This window comes from Pleurodeles waltl, chromosome 4_2, assembly GCF_031143425.1.
Source record: "Pleurodeles waltl isolate 20211129_DDA chromosome 4_2, aPleWal1.hap1.20221129, whole genome shotgun sequence".
NCBI lineage: Eukaryota > Metazoa > Chordata > Amphibia > Caudata > Salamandridae > Pleurodeles > Pleurodeles waltl.
The window spans coordinates 592,091,549-592,114,035 of record NC_090443.1 but is presented as its reverse complement, the minus strand read 5'-3'; the positions used below and the strand labels follow the sequence as shown (position 1 = coordinate 592,114,035).

Here is a 22,487-nt window from a genome sequence, read left to right as displayed (position 1 = left end):
ATGTACAAAATTAAGACCATCACTGTGAATATTGATTATTGGATGCAATAATACCTCACTTGGTGACTACTAGGTACAATTTCCCTCTGTTCTGAGTTTTTCTACTCAGAGTGATGCACAACCTTCGTTTTGAATTTTCATACCCAATTAATACAGTGTTTTTTTTATAATACCCGTTTTCTCTATTCACAATTCATCCAGATGTTTTTGCCAGATGTGGTAAATTTCTCATACATGGTAGTTTCAGATTTGATAAAAAATTATGATCTGCAAACATTCAGTGCATGATACAACGGTGTATACACTGACTCATTATCTTTTTTTGGCCCATATTATTTGATTATTTTAATAACAGAGTTGTTCCTTGTTTTACTACGCCATTATCTTAACACATTTCCTTATATCAGTTAAAGTGGAATGAGATAAAATGTGTTTTTTTACTTTGGCACAACTCATGACAATTACTATTACTGTCCATGCATTGATAAATATTAGCATGCTTAAGACACCGGAATATATGAAGTTTTCTTTTTCTTTTTCTATACAAGCATGCTCGATAATTGTCTTGTTTTTTTTTTTTTTTTTTGCAACGTTTCTTTTACTGGAATTCCTGTGTTAGCCCATTTCAAATATAGATAGGTTTGCAAACGTGTTGTGAAATATTTGTTCATACTAGTACATTTTGGAGGAATCACACTAGATATTACCTTATGGGTAGTATGGAAATGTAGCCAAGCATGTATTTCTTATCCTGCGTACAAAAAGGAATCTCTTTGTTGGTTCAGGCCAGACAAACTTCACTATTAAAGGAGACGGATGCACTATTCTATTTGTGAATCAGGGATGTGCATTTTGCACAGTAACTGATATACGGATAGTAATGCAATTTGCCCATTTACAAGGAGTTGCAAAATTACCTTTCTAATGAATTTTGATTAAGCCAGTCGCAATTTGCACCCAGCTGTGATTAGCTGCAAGTACAGAGGTCAATCCCTGCATTTGCATTCCCAAACAGGAAAATGTATTTTTGAAAGCAGCTGTTCCTCCAATGAACTGTTACGTGCATCTTATTTACAAAAAAAGCACATTTGACAATATCTCTCACGGAGAAGACGATTTCCTGTCATTCCCAAAGCTGCCGAAACGATTCCCCAAAGTGTAAGCTCTCCCTTTGTAAATGCTTCCTTTTGTTGAATCAGTAATCACCCAACAAGGGGGTTAATAGCTGGACAATGGTTTGTTATCAGAATTGCTGTCACAAACCACTGATGCATTCCACTGCATCTCCCAAATAGGAGTGGAATAACTCTTTGATGCCCCCTCCTATTTGCCTTCTGTAATGGAGCACAACAATCCCTTTTTCGTGTTAAAAAGCTTTTTCCAACTCATAAAAGGGCTTTGGTACTCTGTAAAAGGTTTTTTGGAGGTCCCAAACCCCTCCGTTTTCAGAACAAAAAGCTGCCTGAATGCAAAGCATATCTGTCCATGAGGCCCAGACATTATTTTTTGCATTTTATTTCACAAGAAATTCCGAAAAAAGCTGACATTTTGAGAGAATATGTACCTACTTTTCGATTAAGCACTATGAAATTAGCTTGCTTAGATCTCCCTTTTTAACGGATATCAACTTCAGGAGAACAGGATACTGTAATAATCTCTTAGTTCTTAATTTTATGACTTTGTCTTTACATATCTGTGAGGAAAGGGATTGTTTTGAACCTTATAAACAAGGGCTCTTTCAACACATGATTTTGAATAACTGACATGCCAGCATTAGGAAATGGTGACCACTTAACACTTATTGGCAAAGTATAAATGTTACACTTTTTGTCAATTTAATTTTTCAGACTGTGGCCTTTCAGCAGTAAACATATATTTACTACTCCATTATAGTACAATACAACAGCTTAAGTCAATGTGTGGTTAGCCTTGTGAGTTTGTGAATGCCCACAAACATGCATCTGTGGGAATTCACAAACTCCTGTCACACAGAGTACTTAACTTACAAATGGTCAGAGATTTGCCTCACCGGAGACCTGGGTCAATTGTGGTTTTATGTTGGAAGGGCATGCAAACACCTCCAAAAAAAGTGAATGTGTACATCAAGGAATTTTGCCACGTGTGGGTGGGGGGATGTAGTAGAATAACTATTAAACGGAAGAACTATTTCCGTGCAAAAAAAAACTTTCATAGGAAACTGAATGATGCCCTTAACTTTGGAGAAACCAATCCATCATCTTTGGGATACCGGCACTGCATCAAAAATCATATTCTCCTTTGAAGGAGCTGATGTCAAATGATATGAATGGAGGAATAATTTTGAACAGATTATGATTTTTAAACATACTATTGTCAGTTCTTAAACCACATGTGGAAATGAAATAACCCTAAGCTAGATCTATTTTTGTTGAAATTACTCTCGATATTGCATGTGTGCGGGAAAGTGTTTTGTTAGTTGGGTTAAGTTGTTTCCACTATTAATAATACAGTCACTATTCTGTTAGGGCTAGTCAAAGGTTTCAATGATATAAACCTGAGCTCAACCCCCACTAACTATGGCACAGAGCAGACAGACTTAACTTAATGAAATGTGTACACCGTTTAGGGCTACCAAATGTGTTAAAAAGCCAAACACACAATACAATGAAAATCCCACTACAGTTCATAAAAAATTAGCAAACTATAACGATCAAAAGGACACTGTTAGAAATGGGGTCTTTGGTTGACAGTGAGGTTACCCCCTGTTCAAGCAAGGACCCTCACTCTAGTCAGGGTAAAAGAGAATCACCCTCAGCTAACCCCTGCTGACCCCCTTGGTAGCTTGGCAGAGCAGTACGCTTAGCCTCAGAGTGCTAGGTGTAAAGTATTTGTACCAACACACACAGTAACTCAATGAAAACACTATAAAATGACACAACACCACTTTAGAAAAATAGGAAATATTTATCTAAACAAAACAAGACCAAAACAACAAAACACCGACATACACAAGTCAAGTTATGAATTTTTAGAGATTAAACTCAAAAATAGCGCTTAGAAACAAAAATGCTTCAATGAGATGTTAACACGGCGTCGTGACGGAGTCGTTCCCAACAAGCCGACACCAGCGGCGCCGGACACAGAGTTGTGTAGACCCCCAAGTACAGTACCTTTGGTGAAGAGTGAAAACAAGCCGATGCGCGAAGTCGGGGATCTCGGCGTCTGTGTGAAACGTTGAATCCGTTCACTTCGAGCGGCGTCGGTCACGACGTGGTGCGGTGACTTCTATGGAGTCGCGGACTTCAGCGGGGCTGCAGCGGCGTCGGGCCTGCGAAGAGCGTCATGTTCCAGCGAGGGTCACGGCGTCGGGTGCAGGCGGCATTACCGGATTCAGCAGCGGAGTCGTCCGAAGTCGATTTCCTTGGATTTCCACCAGCTTTCCTTTCAAGGGCCCAGGGACTGGATAGGGCATCACTTTTCAGAGCAGGAGTCTCTCCAGAGACTCCAGGTGCTGGCAGAGAGAAGTCTTTGCTGTCCCTGAGACTTCAGACAACAGGAGGCAAGCTCTAACTCAAGCCCTTGGAGATTTCTTCACAAGATGGAAGGCACACAAAGTCCAGTCTTTGCCCTCTTACTCTGGTAGAAGCAGCACTGCAGGAAAGCTCCACAAAGCACAGTCACAGGCAGGGCAGCACTTCTTCCTCAGCTATCAGCTCTTCTCCAGGCAGAGGTTCCTTTTGGTTCCAGAAGTGTTTCTAAAGTCTGTAGATTTGGGTGCCCTTCTTATACCCATTTTAGTCTTTGAAGTCACCTTTCTTCAAAGGGGACTCACACCTACTTGTGAAATCCTGCCTTGCCCAGGCAAGGCCTCAGACACACACCAGTGACCACTCCACCCCTCCCTCCTAGCAGAGATGGCTAATCAGGAAATGCAGGTTACACCCCAGCTCCCTTTGTGTCACTGTCTAGTGTGAGGTGAAAAACAACCCAACTGTCAAACTGACACAGACAGGGAATCCACAAACACAGCAGAGTCACAGAATGGTTTAAGCAAGAAAATGCTCACTTTCTAAAAGTGGCATTTTCAAACCCACAATCTTAAAATCAACTTTACTAAAAGATGTATTTTTAAATGGTGAGTTCAGGGACCCCAAACTCCACATGTCCATCTACTCTCTAGGGGAATCTACACTTTAATCATATTTAAAGGTAGCCCCCATGTTATCCTATGAGAGAGACAGGCCTTGCAACAGTGAAAAACGAAGTTGGCAGTATTTCACTGTCAGGACATATAAACCACATTACTATACGTCCTACCTTATCCATCCACTGCACCCTGCCCTGGGGGCTACCTAGGGCCTACCTTAGGGGTGCCTTACATGTAAGAAAAGGGAAGGTTCAGGCCTGGCAAGTGGGTACACTTGCCAAGTCGAATTTATAGTGTAAATGTACACACACAGACACTGCAGTGGCAGGTCTGAGACATGATTACAGGGTTACTTATGTGGGTGGCACAAGTTAAGGGAGACCACGCCAAGGATGAAAAGTCTAACAGACATCAAAAGGACAAACATCCGAAAATGGTGGCTGGAGATATGACATTTTTGAAATGTCTGTAAAAACAGCACCAGAAGGTGCAAAGCGCCCTTCATAGCCCACAGTAAACAGGAACCTAGGTGTGATTTGAGGCTGACAGCATTGGAGCGTGGGTCAGATTCACCAAATAAATTAGCCCCACTAGAGCTAGAAGTATTGTAGTTTTAAAAAGTTTCCAAGTCCCAATCTGAAAAGGGGTGTTGGTGTTTTTTCTGAGGAAAACCTCTTTTACACGTAGGACACATGAAACTGCTTGTTGGTTACTTTTCGTGGTCTGTCCCTATGAATCTTTGCTGCAGCAGTTCTGAAACATTTTTTGGTGCCCAAACAGCCACAGGCACACCCTCCCAAAGACCCCAGCAACTTCGAGAGAGCGATTGGAGACTTTGTGTGTCAGTCAGAGGGAGACAGCAAAGTCCTGTCCAGATAAAGTTGCCACTGGTCAGTTGGGATTCTTCAAAGGAGTTTCCCCCTTCTCTTTGTTTTGTTCCTGAAGCCACCCAGGGGATCAGTCTTATGATCCTTGGAGATCCCCCTGTGAAGTGGAAAGGGGTTCAACATCCTCATATTGTTCTGCAAGGTCACAGATGCTAAGAGCAGCACGTTCAGTCTGCCTGATATAGTTTTGCAAGTATATCAGTGTTTTGCTGGGGTGCCTTGGATGCCACATTTATGCCTGGCACTAACTAGTGAGTGGGTATGACTTCTGAGCACTCTCTATCCAATGGGGTAAAGGTTAATTTACAGTAATACTTTTTTGTCTTGCTGCAAACATGTTTTTATGAGCATCAATAACCAGAAATATTTAGTGGTACAAGTGCAGGATGTGTGCTCACCTCTCAGAGTTTAGTGAAAATGGTACTCTCATTTTGAAGACAATGTTTCAAAAACTCTGTCCCTGCCCAGAATTTGTTATCATGTTGCTTTATGGTGAAACCAATGTTTCTACAAAAACAATTATATAATTGTAAGGAAGCATCATCCCTTTGTGTTAACTCTGATGACATAACAGAGCTAGCTCAATTTGGGATATTAATGAAAATATTTTGAAATGGATTTAACACCTGAAATCAACTCAAACAGATAAAGTCGTTTTATGGGAATTCACAAAATCCATACCATAGGATATCAAGAGAGAGGACTGTTATCATCTGTTTTACTTATTTTAGTTTAAACAACCTTAAAATGAGAGATATGGGAGTAGCTCATCTACAGCAGTAGGAAACAGGTGGCTTTAACAACTAAACCCGGAAAGTAATACATGATGGACTTAAGATTTGCACAACAAAACTTGAGTGAACTTATCATATGAACTTTTTACTTAATTTTTTTATTGAGTATTTTTCCCCTTTTTGTTATTTTTACTCTTGTTCTATCTTTAATGATTTTAAATAATTGTCTACAAAATAAACAAACAAAACAAGGTCTCTCTCGGACTTACCCTTTCTTTAGAGTCACCCTCAAACTTTTTTATTTTTACGTTTACCTGTCCTGATCTCCTGGAGCTCATTTTTACTGGCTTTTAGGACTCTGTGTACTTTTGCACTGCTAACAAATGCTAATGTGCTTGTGCTCACTCTCATTAAACATGGAAGCATTGGCTTGACCTCAATTGGCACTCACTTGGCATATTTAATTTAATTTACTTATAGGTCCCTAGTAAAATGGTACTACATTTATCCAGGGCCTGTAAATTAAATGGTTCTTGTGGGCCTACAGCGCTTAATGTGTTATTCTCTTAAGCAGCCTTTCAAAGTGTGGTAGGTCTGCCTTTGCAGCCTTTCTGTATTTTTAAATGTAGGGGATGCAGAGCACAGTTGGGGAAATGTGTTTGTTCAGAGAACCTGCGGGTCTGCAATGCGGAGTCTGGTGTCATCGTCGAGGCTGCCATCAATGAGGGATGCAAAAGCCTGCACCAAGGATGCATTGCACAGTGATGGTTCCGAAGCTGATGCAGGTTGAAGGGGTGATGCAAGTCTTTGTGTCGGGTCCAATCCACATAGCAGATGAGATCTGTCAGCATTGCTTGGAGTTGCGCTTCGCAGCAGAGGAGATGCATCACTTTCACTAGATCCACAGAGGCTGGTAAAGCTCCCTAGGTCCACTTACAAGTGTCCAAAACTGGGGAGGCACCACCTGGCAGTGTAGACTCACAGACAGGGTCTCAGTGCATATGTAAGGTTTTTGGAAGCCTGTTAGGTCCCTGAGGCTTCAGATCAGGAGTCCAACCAACTAGCTGTTGGAGTCACTCTGGGTTCTGTGTTCAAGAGATGCAGGTCCAGTCCTTTCCACCCGGGTAAGAGGGCAGCAGGCATCAGGTCTGCACAGCAAAGCAGGAGTCTGGCAGAGTGCACTTCAGAAGAGAGGCAGTATTTCAGCAACACAGAGGGACCTTCTTCCTAGAAGTGTATCTACATGTCCAGAAGTGTACTGAAGAGTTGATGTCCGAGGTCCAGTATTTATACCTAGGTGCCCTGGTTTTGGAAGGTGGGAGAAGCTTCTAGCAAGGGTCTTTGAAGATCTCAAAATGTCCTACCTTCCTTGTCCTGGATCGAAGCTAGCTGAATTGACATTGTAGGGTTCTGAAGCCCTTTTTGTGGAGACAAGACACAACCTATTTAGATGTAAGTGAAGCTGGGCCAAGCTCTTCCCTCCCATCCTGCAAATTATTGCCCACCCTGTTACACCTAAGCTCCCATTGTGTGTGGCTGTCCAGGAGGAATACACAAAGCCCAACTATCAATTACACCCAGACATGTGACCAGACACAGCTGTAGGCACCACACTGCTAAGGTAAGAAAATGCCAACTTCTAAAAATAGCATTTTCAGAATTATAATTTAAAATCTGACTTCACTATAAATTAGATTTCCTGAGACACCAAACATGAACTATTAATTCATCTTAAACTTCCTATTTAGAAACTACACTTTTAAAAATGTAATAATGTAATTCTGTTGGACCTGGCTGGCCCTTTTTGCAGGGTCATCCCCAAACTTTTTGCCTCGTTCCTCCTATTTTTTCTGACCTGTTTTTGTTGGTTTTAGGACGCTTGGCACTTTACCACTGCTGACAAGTTCTAAAGTGCAAGTGCTCTCTATCTAAATTATGTTGGTGATTGGTTCCTTCATGATTGTCACATTTGACTTACTAGTAAGCCCCTAGTAAAGTGCACTATGCGTGCCCAGGGCCTGTAACTCAAATGTTACTAGTGGGGCTATAGCACTGATTGTGCCACCCACATGAGTAGTGATGTAACCATGTCTCAGACCTGCCACTGCAGTGTATGTGTACAGTTTGTAATACCAGTTCAACCTGGCAAGTGTGCCAACTTGCCAGGCCCAAACCTTCCCTTTTACTACATGTATGTCACCCCTAAGTTAGGCCCAAGGCAGCCACGTGGGCAGGGCACAGTGCATTTAAAAGGTAGGACACGTACTGCTGTGTTTTACATGCCATGATGGTGAAATACTGCTAAATTTGTTTTTCACTAATGCAAGGCCTATCTCTGAAAAGCCTTGAAATTTATTTTAAGTGCAGTTTCCCATTGGGAGGAAATAGAGATGTGGAGTTTGGGGTCTCTGAACTCACAAATTAAAAGTATATCTCTTGGTGAAGTCGGTCTTTAGATTGTAAGTTTGAAAATGCCACTTTTTGAAAGTGGGCATTTTCTTTATTAACCATTCTGTGCCTCTGCCTGGCTTTGGAATACACATCTGGATCAGACTGACAGTTTGGCTGTTTGTGATTTTACTCTAAACAGTCACCCAAAGGGAGCTCAGGTGTGTTTGGCATATCCTGATGGGTCTTCCCGGGCTAGAGTGGAGGAAAGAGTTACACTTGATCCTGAATAGGGTTATGCCTATCCTTACACAAAGAAGTCTCCAACCCCTTGGAGTGTGTATGGGGACAGAACAGGAAGAGGCAGGATCTTGTACACTACAAAGAATTTCCTCAGAAGTATGCCTACTTTAAAGGTAGAAATTAGTTTCAGTATTGGACTGCTGACCCCACAACTTTAGAACACTTCTGGACAGAGGTCATTCTGCCAGAAAGAAGAGCTGGATGCTTGAGGAGGAGCTGACACTCAGCCTGTTGCTTGCTGTGCTGGCCTGCTGCTTCTACTTCTGCCATGGGAGTGAAAGGACCAGACTTTGCTTTCTATAACCTGCTATATCCTGCTTCCCAAGGCTCGTGCTGAGAGTCCTGACTAGCTAAGTTGTGCCAAATCCAGTTCCTAGGCCCTTAGAAGCGGAAGCTGGTAACCTGCTGGGGAAAATTCACACACGGCTGTGTACGCGTCAGAAAAATTGACGCAGCTTCTATCCCGCAGCTGAAAATTCACAGCAGCACCTGTCCCGTGGCTGAAAATTCAACGCAGCCCTTGTTCTCAACACAGACCCTTCACACAGGCGGAATTGTCCATGCAACAACCCTGGGCATCAAATCTTCACGTTTGCAACAAGGAAATGAGGCTGCATGTCCAAAAATCGACTCAGCATTCTCTTGCAGGGGAAAGAATCCACGCATCACCTACCTGGCAGGGGAAAGAATTGGTGCACAGCCTCACTTTTGAGTAAGGAATGGATGCATCTCTTGCTTTTCTGTTGCATCACCTCTCCTGCAGCTTTATTTTTGATGCATACCAGGTACTTTGTGCTAAAACAACGCATTCCTTGATTCATATGAATTAAAACTCTTTTAATTTTAAAAATGTACATTGTTTCATGCGTATGCTGGATTTTTGTCATTTTGGTCTTATTTTATTCAGATAAATGTTGGCTAAACTTGTGTGGTGTCTATTTGTAGTATTTTCACTGTGTTACTGTATTTGTGGGTACAAATACTTTACAAATTGCCTATAAGATAAGCCTGACTGCTTGTGCCAAGCTACCAAGGGGGTGAGTAGGGGTTATCCTAGGAATGTGACTCCCTTAGCTTGACCTGACTAGAAAGAGGGTCCCTACTTAGACAGGGTGTAAACTGACTGCCAATTAGAGACCTAATTTCTAACAAACTCAAATGGTATTCTTTGGAAGAGATTTGACTTGTGGTAGTGTAACATGAGTTTGAGTTTTTCACTATGGTGTGCATCTTTTTTTCCACTTAGGAGGTTGTGTGAGAAATAGGTGAACATGACTACCTGCATAAAACATAGGCCACCTTAAGGAGTAGATTTCCAATAATGGACATTGCTGTGAATTTCTATAGCCAATCTTGGCTATTTACAGACTCAATTTCCTCTCAGCCACTCTCATTGCCTGGACACAATCTGTGCTCCTCACTTTCCTCTAATTTCTTACTCTATGTGCTTCCACTCCACAACTCTACTCCCCATTCTTCTCTGCGTATATTCATTCTTTCCGTGCCACTCACCATGTTGTGCCTACTCTCTTCCTCTATACCAGCTCTCCACCCTCACATATTCAGAGTCTCTCACTCTTCTTTTGGCCACCGTATTGCCTTCATCATATTAGTTTGCATCAAAATGATTGTCCAATTTGAGGTATGCCTTGAAATGCATTATACTAGAGGAGCATTGCAGCTGGTGACAGCAATACTGGTAAACCTGTGGTTTGGTGTGGTCTCAGTCATGAGGGTCACTTTTCACAGCTATAAACTCAATGACTTCTTGACCATTCTCTCAGTCTCTCTTCTTCTGAATGTGAAACAGTATGTAGCATCTGGCAAGTCTGAGATTCATTTTTGTGTCAAGAAATAGCTTTTCTCTGGTGGCTTTCCACAATATGCATCCAATTGAATGCATTTCTACAGAACACACAAGGTGGACCAGGATGATCATTACAACTTTGGAAGTTTGGGAACTTTGTGAATGATGGGATCCTGCTAAGCACATTGCAACCCCTTGCTCTGCTTTGTAGTTTTTTGGTCAACGTTCATTAATACGGTCACATTTCTTTTTCTTTTTTACAGATGAAGGACAATTAATTATTGAAACCACAACAAATGCTTCCCTCACTGTTTTTTTGGCAGACCAATTCCCTTCTTCAGTAGAGAGACAACAGGATTCCTTAACATACAGCTCGGACATGTGGGCGCAGAAACCACTGAGGCATTCTGGGATTGGGTAAAACTGTACCCTTTGCTGCGTTACTAAATAGTAATGCTTCTGAACACCTGTCAAGGTCCGGTGCTGGGGGTGTGTTGTGCAGCAGCAATTCTGATACAAGGCTAGGAAGAGATGCATTGGTTCTACCAAAGAGACCACAGCTGAGGTCGATGAGCACCTTCAGGCCCGCTTCCCAGGGTCCAGAACTGGGGTGGCACCACTATGGGGACAAGACTTGAAGTAGGCAAGGTGGTTAGAGCCTTTTTTCTGTCCCTAAGGCTCTAATCAGGAGACCAGCCAACTAGGCCTTTGAGTCACTCTGGCAGTCCTAGGTTCAAGATGAAGGTCTTGTCCTTTTCCCGCAGGCAGCAGGTCAGCAGAGTAGCAGTCCTTCTCACAGCAGACTAGCACACCAGTCCTTCTAAGTCTTCCACAGGTCGAGTTGTAATGAACAGTTGAGTCTAAGGGGCCAATATTTATACTTGGTGCCAGCTTTTAAGTAGGAGAAGGTTCTGAAGGTTTACAACCCTAGAGGTGTTTGGAATTTCCTGCCTCCCTGCTCTGGTCCCAGCTTCTCGCGGTGCCCAAAAGACTAATGTGAAACACTTTGCATGTGTGTGCTGGGGCAGAGTTTTTTTTATGTCCAATTGTAATAGGTTATGGTTCCACTCCCTCAACTAGTCTTCCTTTGCCTCATTGTCTGAGAGAAATACACCGAGACCAACTACCAGCTACACCTAGTCATGTGACCCAGGGTACAGACTGCAGGCACCAAATGGTTAGGACAAGAAAATTCCAAATTTCTGAAAGTGGCATTTCCAGAATTATGACTGAAAATCCAACTTTACCCTTAAAGAGGATTCTAAATTCAATTCTTTAGACACCAAACTCAACATTCCTGCCTGCTCCTATTTGAACGTAACACTTATTAAATGTAGTAAGGAAGCCCAGTGTTATCCAATTGGAGAGGTATGTCTTGTAGTAGTGAAAAATATACATGTCCAACTTTATAAATGCACTGCTCCCTGCCCTAAGGGGTATTTAGAGCATATCCGAGCAGTGACCTATTTATGTTAAAAAGGAGTGTTTATGTACGCCTAATGGTTTAGACTGCCAGATCGAAATGCTAGTTTAAAACTTCACGCACAGGCTTCAGTGGGGACCGGAGACATGTTTGACAGACTATTTGAGTGGGAGGCACAATTAGTGCTGTAGACTCACTCGTAGCATTTAAGTTACAGGCCCTAGGTACAGGTAGTAAAACTTTACTAGAGACTTGAATTTAAATCAATTATGCCAATTGGTTACCGTGTTTTAGGTATTGAGCTCACACATATTAGCAATGGTTAGCATTGGTAAAGTGCACAGGGTCATAAGGCCAAACAAAATGTGATCAGCAAAAATGGAGGAGGAAAGTAAAAAGCAACATGTTTGGAGAAAGACTGCCCTAAGGCTGACAGGTCTAACAGTTACCTTCTAACTTAAAGAAATGTGTCTGGAAAAAAGGTGGTTGCAGATGAGTCATCAGCATGACAAACTGCAAGCTGGATTCAGTGCAGTTGTTGGCAAAGGCGGGAAAGCTCTGAGCACGAGAAATCCTGCATCCATGCTCAGGGAGGTATTGATGGTAATCACCTTCAGCTTGGCATCGCTCTAGGTGAAGCCCTCTCTTTGGGACTTAGAAACTTTTTTGGAAGTCAGGTCTCCTTCAGTAGGATAAATCAGCAAGCTGAATCTCACCGGTAATTCAATAGTGGTCCCAGTCTTTAAGTGGTTCCTGGGAGGAAAAGTGGGCAGCTTTTGCAGTTCAGGCAGGAGGTGTACAATCTAACTCCAACCAAGGGCTCCAGTACCTCAGGAACAGTACTTGGTGGTCAAGACTCACTTTACTAGAAGCCACCAACAGGGTCCAGGGCAGATCCATTTGTGACTGATCAGCTGGGCTCTTCAGAGAAGTGTGATTCTTGCAGATTTTGTGGCCCAGTAGCTTAACAGGAGGTCAACCAAATTATCTTTGGAGTCCAGTTCTTGGTCCTCGGTGCAAGTGAGAGAAGATCTTGCCCTTAAAGTACTCCTCACAGGTCACAATAGCAAGAGCAGTCCTTCTTTAGTCTTCCACAGGTCCAGCAGTGATACTGGTGTGCCACATGTGTGCCAACTTTTCCTCTCAAGAACTATTGAAATACTGGGACCACTATTGAATTACCGGTCCCCACATAGTTCAAGGCCATTTCCCCAGACTTTATGAGTAAGGGGACACCATTACACGCGTGCCAAGGATCGACTGCTGACTGCTCCAGGACACCTGCAAAACTGCAACAAAGTTGCAAGAAGACTACCAGCGACATTGTGGCGCCTAATCCTGCCGGATTTCTCTACTGTTTCCTGGTGATGCATTCTTTGGGGGCTGCTTGCCTTCATCCTGCACTGGAAGCCACGAAGAAATCTCCCGTGGGTCGACGGAATCTTCCCCCTGCTTCAGCAGGCACCAAACTTCAGCGTCACCGGTACACTGGGACCCCTCTCATCCTGACGAGCGTGGCCTCTTGAACGCAGGTGGTGGACCCAAGTGACCTAGACTGTCCAGTGGTCCAACTGTCTAAATTTGGAGAAGGTAAGTCCTTGCCTCCCCTCTCCAGACAGTAATCCTGTGCACTGCATGAACTGCAGCAACAAGGGCTTCTGTGCACATTTCCAAAAAATCCTGCATGCACAGCCAAGCCTAGGTCCTCAGTATCTGTCCTGTGAAGGTCAGCTCCCTGAGTTGATCTCCGGTGTTGTGGGACACTCTTTTGCAGTATTGAGACGACCGCCATGTTCGGACTTCTTGAACCCATGTTCAAGGACTTCTGCAGGTGCTTCCTGCTTGTGCGTGAGCTCTTTACGTTGCTGAGGACCCCCTCTGTCTCCTCTCCCCAGTGGCGACATCCTGGTCCTTCCTGGGCCCGGGCAGCACCCTTTTTCTTCAACCGCGCCTCTTGCAGCTTGCAAGGCTTGTTTGTGGTATTTTGCCAAGGAAACAACTCTGCTTCCTCCAGCACTCTGTGGGACATATTCTGCATGAAGGAGAAGTTCCTAGCACCTTTCGTTGTTGCAGAATCTTCTTCAGCTTCTTCCATCCAGAGGCAGCCATTTTCACCTTCATCCGGGGTTTAGTGAGCTCCTGCCCCCCCCGAACACTTTTGTGACTCTTGGACTTGGTCCCCTTCCTTTGCAGGTCCACAGGTCCAGGAATCCGTCTTCAGTGCTTTGCAGTCTGATGTGGTCTTTGCAAAATCCTTTATCACGACTTTAGTGTGTTCCTGGTGAAATAGTAGTACTTTACTCCTACTTTCCAGGGTCTTGGGGTGGGGTATCTTGGACACTCTTAGTGTTTTCGTACACTCCCAGCAACACTCTACACAATACACTAGCCTAGGGGTCCATTCGTGGTTCGCATTCCACTTTCTTAGTATATGGTTTGTGTTGCCCGCAGGCGTATTGCATCCTATTGTATTCTACAGTGTTAGCACTACTTTCTGACTGTGTTACTTACCTGATTTGGTTTTCTGTGAATATTTTGTGTATTTTGCTTACCTCCTAAGGGAGTATATCCTCTGAGATATTTTTGGCACGATGCCACTAAAATAAAGTACCTTTATTTTTAGTAACTCTGAGTATTGTCTTTCTTATGATGTAGTACCTATATGATATGTGTGGTATGGTAGGAGCTTTGCATGTCTCCTAGTTCAGCCTAAGCTGCTCTGCTATAGCTACCACAACGGCCCCAACAGCGCTAGGGATGCCTGGCTTCACCTTGGGGTGCCCAGGAGTGGGCACTTCACAGGGAAAGCCAGGAAGGGCTCCACAGCGGTATGTGTAAAAGCGCCAAGATGCCCTCAGGGTAAAAGAGCGCTATACAAGTACGAAGTTTACAGTTTTTACAGTTTTACCTCTATCAGCCTAAGATGCTAAAACACTACTACTCTACTAATAAGGGAAAACTGGACCTGGCACAAGGTGTAAGTACCATTGGTACCCACTATAAGCCAAGCCAGCCTCCTACAACTTGTTTCTAGTCCTCATCTCCCATAATATGTTCCAGCACAGTATGAGAAGAGAAAATCAAGTTCTGTGTGAAAAACAAGTTTTGTGTAATTGAACATCTGTGCTGCCCTGCAACCGTAGCAGGGCACAAAATGAAATCATGCACACAGCATGGAGTCGATGTCAAACATCGAGTTGGTGGTTAAACATAACATTACAGTATATGAATGGATGCTGGTGTTAGAGGGTCATTATATAACTATAAATGTAAACTAGATAGATAGATAGATAGATAGATAGATAGATAGATAGATAGATAGATAGATAGATAGATATTGTGTAGTATGGACCTATATTTCATTGGGAAATTGTGGTGACATTATAAACCGTGATGCCAAAGGAAATATGGTTTGCAACGTCAGAACAGCAAGATAGTATTATAAGACAATATTACATGTTTCCCACTATCTATGTTTATATTGAATGTTATTTGCGTATTTAGCTTTAAAAATGTGTTTTCTTCCAAGTGGATCCAACAACGGGCAGTAATTGAAACTGTAATGTTTTCTATAACTTTGGTAAATAAATTGTTAATAAAATGATAAAAAGTGGCGATGCCAGGGAGGCGAGGGGTATGTAATTTTGTGTCTGCAGCTTTTACTGCATACATATGGATTTGCCACATAATTTGATAATGAGCAGATTTTTAAAAAATATATATTTTTAGCCCATATTGTTGAAAATAATACTGCCAGAGAAAGTGCATCATAATTTGCAATTTCACTGCATATTTTATGTAACTATGCTGCATAGTTTGGTCCTCTATGCAAGTAAACCTAGAAGTCCTGACGATGGTAAAGCTCTGCATTGCATTGCAGTTCGGGAGCTGTCAGTATGATTGAATCCACATTTCTCAGGGAACCTCGAAATATTTTCAATATTTCCTGGTTCCCTGTAAAATACGGTCTTCATACCACTGCAGTCTGGTAATAAAAACATGCAAACATGTAATATTATGCATGGGCATATAAACAGGCACAGTTCCAAACTAGAGATTCAAATTTTCAGTCAAGATTAGCTTTGGCAATTATAAACATATGGTGCAGCAAAATATAAGAATCCATCATACCCACAGTAAACAGTGGTAAAATAGGTTGGCGTATTGGTATTCTTGCGGTTCTTTCCAATGGATATTGCAGTAGGTACATATGACCATAGGACGCAGTGTAAGAATGTAGTCTCCTATTCATAGGCTTCCCAAATGGCATAATAAAAGTCACTTTGACCACCTCTGTACATAAACCAGCATAAAGACTAGAAGTCACATTTGTATTATTTATATCGTTTCTGCCCGTGTGCTGCTTGTATTATTCGTTGGTACATTGCTTCACACATATAAAACATCTTTGTAGTGGAAATTGCACAAAATACTAAATAATTTAAAACTGCTTCACATTTTGGAAAATAAACCTAACCCAGTGCAGTAAATTGCCACAAAAATGAAAAGATGGCATATTTTTGCTTGGGTAAACATTTGCTATATACTACGAGATCTCATTCTTACTCTTCGGTTCGTGTAAAGAAAGGCCTGTGCTTTTGTTAGTAAATATGTTCATGCTCGCTGCTTGGTTCTCGATTTTGGAATGAAAAGCTAATAAAAAGGGCTGATGAAGTGATATTGCTTGTTTGGATTAAGGTTGACCAATGTGCCCTCTAAAAAAGTATGACACATTTTAAGTAAGGAAAAAATTGAATAAAAGAAGGGGATGGTTCAACTTCTAGTAAAAACCCGAGATGAAATAAAATTTCATAAGGACTGTAACAAACGAGTGCAGTTAAAAAGAAAATCTTTACAAATGTGTTTCACCGTGTTCAACCCTCAGGAAAATATAGACTTTGGCAAAGACTTGTCTGTCCGGTGTTTTGGAGAGAGATCTCGCTAAACATTTACATGAGTCTACACCTTACATACGTTCACTCCCATTGGTCCAGAGCTTCTGTGACCCTGATGAACTTAAATGTATTCAATATTATTTGCATTCATGCCTAGGCACCAGAATTCCATGCCTGCCCTTTAAGTCAGAGTGTAACACCATCATACTCTACATTTTCCAAATAAACATGACTGATAGCCATTAAGTAGCATCATAGCAGGGGTCTTTGCAAAGCGTAAATTCTCTAAATTTGCAGGCATTGAAATAACTGTGAGAACCTCTAGTGCAGAGTAGGCTGTCATCTTCTGCGTGACTTCCCTTTTACTAGTGAAAGTTTTTTCGTAAAATCATGTAGAGGTATACATTTCACCACTATGAATTTCCAAAGCTATCAAAGTCAACATTTCACTTTAGTCGTGTTTACACGATCTTCCGAAATTTGTCATATCACCAACACAGAAAATATCTTTGCTTCTTTTTACTAGCACCTTAAGCTCATCTGTAACTAAGATTATAGTGGACTCACAATTGTGCTTTTAGGTTAAAAGTATTTTCAACTGACTTCTAATGCCTTAAAAGAAATCTAAATTTGTCATCCAAGTTCCACCGAAGCAAAAGAGAGGATTTGACTATTGAGAAATGGGAATTGAGTATTAGAAACTAGGGACATTACTTTATGAGAGGACTACATGGGTGTCCTCCTTAATTCAAATCAGTAGTTACTCGGACTTTGATGGAAAGTTGTCAGGCTGAAACAAGTTTATTTGACTCTCTATAGTACCTTGGTCAAGCAGCCAAAGCCTAGCCAAAATGGTTGAGGGGAATGTTGAAACTAGATATATTATTGCATAGTTATAGTAACAATAAAATGTATAACAAGAAATTCTTTCTTAACAAGAACCAGAGACGTAAAGTAGACCCTCACAGCCCATATGGTGCAGGCAGGCCTGCCATCCTTCAGTGGCATTACAACTCCACCCCAAGGCCAGTGAATATCTCTGGTGTATAGAAGACTGGAGCGCTCGTCACACTCTGCGCGTGGCATTATTTTATGTTACACCACTGACAAGAACAACACTTCAATAACATGACAAGAACAACACTTCAATAACACCCTAGGGTATATAAGTAACTGTGCTGTAAGTAGTGAAATCCACTCATGAGGGTGTATGCATTTCAATAAAGCGACAACGTGAAATACTGGTAGCCACAATACGCATCCACGTCCCAGTCAAATTATTTCATTCACAATTACTCGGCTATTCATTATTTCAGAACGATGAGGTAAATCCTTCAAACAAAATTCGAACATCCTAATGCACTGTTTGTAATCACAAATTTATCGGTATCTTAAAGAAAATGACCAACAAGTCATTTGAAGAGTATAACGTGTGGGGGAAGGTAAGCCATCCTCCCTACCCCAGTGTATGAGAAGACATTCAGTGCCATTCTCAATTACTTCGCCTTAATTAGGTCTGATTTGTGACTATTAGACTGTCAGTTTTTAAAAAAAAAACAGAATGCTTATGTTTTGTGTACTTTTTTTCTGAGTCTTCATTACAATTGTCTTGGAATAAACCCTGTTATTCCACTGCCCCCCTTGAATTCCTGTTACCTGGTGTCCCATTTGTTTCAGAGGTAGGTAAACAGCTAAAAATACGATTTTTGGGGGAATAGCCTGTTGATGTTCGTGATTCTGAGAAGATTTTCACATGTCTTCCCACTTGTTTCACTTGAAGGTTTTGTCAAATTTCATAAGCGAAAAAGTCTGTTTAAAACACTACAGCTTCTAACTTCAAAGCCACTGAAGACTCCATTTATCAGCTACAACTTGATTACTGGTCCACTTGCAACAAAGGCCTTACTTGGTAGTTAAATAAGATCATCATGAAATCACTAGCTTAAAAATCAGGCTCCTTCCATTTATGCTTCAAATTTTATTTATTGCAAGGTTCGATAGGCAGCGAAGTCGATAAGCGAGGATGATATTTGTTTTTCAGTATTGTATTTTGTTGTTGTTGCTTTAGATGATCGATATGTAATAAACACCCAGCTATGTGAGACGCATTGTTTGACTTCTTGAATATACCTTTGTAACTATAGCTTGTAAAGGAATACACCATGAGCACACTATTATTATTGTTATTTACGAGCCAGCAAAATTTACCAAATATGTAGGCCTTTGTGTATCTCTGTAAGAGGTGAAAAGATTGAAGTCATCACTGGTAAGTGTACCGACTATGAAATTGCATGTCAGAGGATATTTTGAGACTGGGAATAAAATTGTCTTTCACTGAGGCAAAATAATCTAATACTGACACTCCATGCTTGAAAACGGCAAGATGCAATTTTACACTGCTTTAAGTCCGAGCGACTTTCCAGCTGTCATGCATAAACCGTTTTCCTACTTGAACATGTTCTGTCCCTTTTATCATTCAGGGATGTGTGCCTGCCGCTCTTTGCTGCCGTCGATAAAGGGAACCGTGATTGTACTTGGAGCAGGAGACACCGCTTTTGACTGCGCCACATCCGCCTTACGCTGTGGGGCACGTCGCGTGTTTGTCGTATTCCGAAAAGGATTCACTAATATCCGTGCTGTTCCAGAGGAGGTAATTATTGTCACACTTGTAAATGGGGATTTTGGAAGATATCTTTTTTTGTTGCACATTTATAACCAGAAGAACATCTTAGTAAACCTTTACAGTTGTCAAGTTCAAAACTAGGCCATTTTGCAGAAGAGAAAAGGTTCTCTTACAACGGAGATTCTAATAAACCTGCGTCAATGGTAGTTTCTTGCTTTAGAGAAATAGGAGAAAGATGTCTTATAGACGCGCGACGTCGAAGCGAGAGTGCGGCTACATTGTTGGGGTGATAAGATTCTGTTCGCAAATGCTCTTGTTAATATTAAATACATAGTAACCACCCACTGCCTTGAACATGTGGCCTTGTTAATGTGAAAAGCTGCAGAAGAAAAGTGGACATCATTTCACATATGAAGTGTCGCGACTTGCAAGATTTAGGGCCAGATGTAGCAAGCCGTTTGCATTTCGCAAACTGCGAAAAACGCAGTTTGCGCCATGCAAACGACCTCCCGCAATGCTCATTCCCAAATTGCGAGTCGGCACTCGCAAATAGGAAGGGGTGTTCCCTTCCTATTTGCGACTTGCATCGCAATTCAGACTTGCTTTGTGACCGCAAATGCGGTCGCAAAGCAACTCGCAGTTACCACCAGTGTCACACTGGTGGTAACTCATTCGCAAAAGGGAAGGGGACCCCATGGGACCTCTTCCCCTTTGTGAATGTCGACAATATTTTTTCAGAGCAGGCAGTGGTCCAATGGACCACTGCCTACTCTGAAAAAAACGAAACCAAATAGTTTCGGTATTTTTTTCATTTTGCAACTCGTTTTCCATTAAGGAAAACGGGCTGCAAAATGAAAAAAAAAACTGCTTTATTTAAAAAGCAGTCACAGACATGGAGGTCTGCTGACTACAGCAGGCCACCATCCCTGTGAGTGCAGGGACTCGCTATGGGGTCGCAAAATGCGACCCACCTCATGAATATTGATGAGGTGGGTCTTTGCGACCCCATAGACAGTCGCAGAAGGTGTCTGAGACACCATTCTGCATCCGATTTTGCGACTTGTAAATTGCGAGTCGCTGAGACTCGCAAATTGCAAGTCGCAAAATCGGATTTTGCTACATCTGGCCCTTCCTTCTTACATTTGATTAGACAAAACAGCATAGCAAGTCAAACCTTCAACCAGTGGTATTGGCAGATGTCTGAGAAGCCTGTCACACCAGAATCGGTAATATCTATAGTTGGTGTCGGAGAATATTAAAAAGGCAGAGATGGTGGCTATGTTGATTGCCTTGGTGTATAGTTCACTGCCCGTTGTCACATGTGTTCTTGAGGTGAATATGGAGGAGATTAGGCTTCATTTTCAATTTCAAGACGAGGTTCATGGATTTTGAAGCGTACAAAGTTAAGTACGTTGAGTGGAAGATATGAGTGGAGCCCATTTTCATTTTCTTAAGTCATCAAGCACAAAGTATTATCCACGACAAAAGTGAGTGATGGCTTATGATTTAGAGCATTTGGATCTGTGGTTTATAAGATGCAGACACCGTTAACGTCAGCACAGCTATACACACTTGGCAAGGTAGATGTAACCTGGCAAGCACCCATATCACCCTGACGTTCTTATGTATTCCTTTAAGCCAGGAAGTAAATGTGCACATAAGGAAAAAAGTCGACTTTGTTTATATTGTTTTGTATGAGAGAACGCATATATCATGCAAACATAAAAAAAAAAAAAAAAAGACAATTATTTGTATACATAAATTGTACTAACAAACTTGTAAACAGAGTTTAGGGCTATATTCCAGCTAAACATCTTTCCACGTCCTCATCGTAATCAAGGCCTTCATTAGGACCTTGGTGGTATATACCACCTACTGCCACGGCGACGGACGCCAAAAGACCGTCACCGCCGCTACCAGCCATCTGCCATATCATGGCCACAGCTGTATTGCCGCCAGAAGGTTGGCGGAAATCCAGCTGTGGCCATGCCGGCAAACTAAGGTGGCGTTGCTGCCAGCAGCAGCGCCAAGCCAGTAGACTGCCGCCAGGCTGTATTATGAGAATAATACGGCCTGGCAGTGTTCTGCTGGAGCACGCTGCGCCTGGCAGCAGTGCCCCATCCCATCTCCTGCCGGAGGACCCACTGGATCCAGGTAAGTGGGTGCTCCAACAAGGGAGGAGGGTGGGGGGTGTCATGTGTGTGTTTGTGATGGTGTGTGTGTATGTCTGTGTGTGCGTGTATGCTGATGTGTGCTGTTTGTTGTATGTGTGCATGTTTGGGGGTGTGAGCACATGTATGTTGAGTAGTGTGAATGCATGTCTGCATTTATGTATGTAAGTGTGTGTGGATGTGTGTGTGAATGGATGTATGCATGCATGAATGTTGGAATGTGTGTGTGTATGCCTGTGTGCGTGTGTGAAGGAAGAGGCGTGTATGAATGCAGGGTCTGGAGAGGAAAGAGGGATGGGAGAAACCTGGGGAGGGGGTCGGGGAAGACCCCGTTCAGTGACAGGGAAGGTTTTCCCTGTCACTGATAGTGCTTACTGCCATGGTTTTCGTCGCGGTAAGGATTCCACGAAAACCATAGCAGTAGGGGGGGTCATAATCCCGCAGGCGGGCAAGTGACGGCCGCCGGGCTGGAGATTAACATCTCTAGCTCGGTGGTTAGTTACCACCATGACGGTCGGTGTGGTACATTGGCGGTTTGGCTTCAGCCAAACCGTCAATATCATAATATGGAGGAAAGAGCCACCAGCCTGTTGGCAGTACTTTCGTCCATGTTACCGCCGACCGCTGGGGTCATAATGACCCCCAAAATGTCAATGTGTACTTCCTTGTTTTCGACAATATACTGTACTGGGGGTGAGGTGGTGGACCATCAATCTGGAGATAGTCCTTCTGTGGAAAAAAAACAACTAAGCGTAGTGCCAGGCTTTAGGTAGCTAAGTTACAACCTTGTTTATCCATAGATCAGTTCCATTTTATAATGACATGGGAAGCCAATGTTTTACTGAAAGAATGCCTTTTGCTCAATGAACTTTATCATGTGTTACTGTATATAAATCCATTCCATATACCTGGAGTTATTCAATTTGCATTTTAAAAAAGCTCTTCATCCAATGTAATGTGTATTTTGCTGTTTGTTAATAGAAATTATTGACCAAACTGAGCAATGAGTTATGACAAAAATTTAAATGCTGGTGCACAGAAGCACTTCTTTCAGTTTGAAGGCAGCCAGCCGACTGTAAATGAACCCTATTTCTCCCAATGACCATGTGAACGTTTTTATATAAGATTCC

The 22,487-nt window shown here is 42.3% G+C and overlaps 1 protein-coding gene across 2 annotated transcripts in view; it reads left to right on the top strand.

The window, feature by feature from the left end:
• The window catches only part of DPYD (dihydropyrimidine dehydrogenase), a 3,199,941-nt gene that overhangs the window by 1,418,385 nt on the left and 1,759,069 nt on the right, over window positions 1–22,487 (top strand). For both annotated transcript variants that reach the window (XM_069232136.1, XM_069232137.1), the window contains exon 10: window positions 19,044–19,213. In XM_069232136.1, coding sequence (XP_069088237.1) covers window positions 19,044–19,213 — 170 coding nt within the window. The remainder of the gene's footprint in view (window positions 1–19,043; window positions 19,214–22,487) is intronic.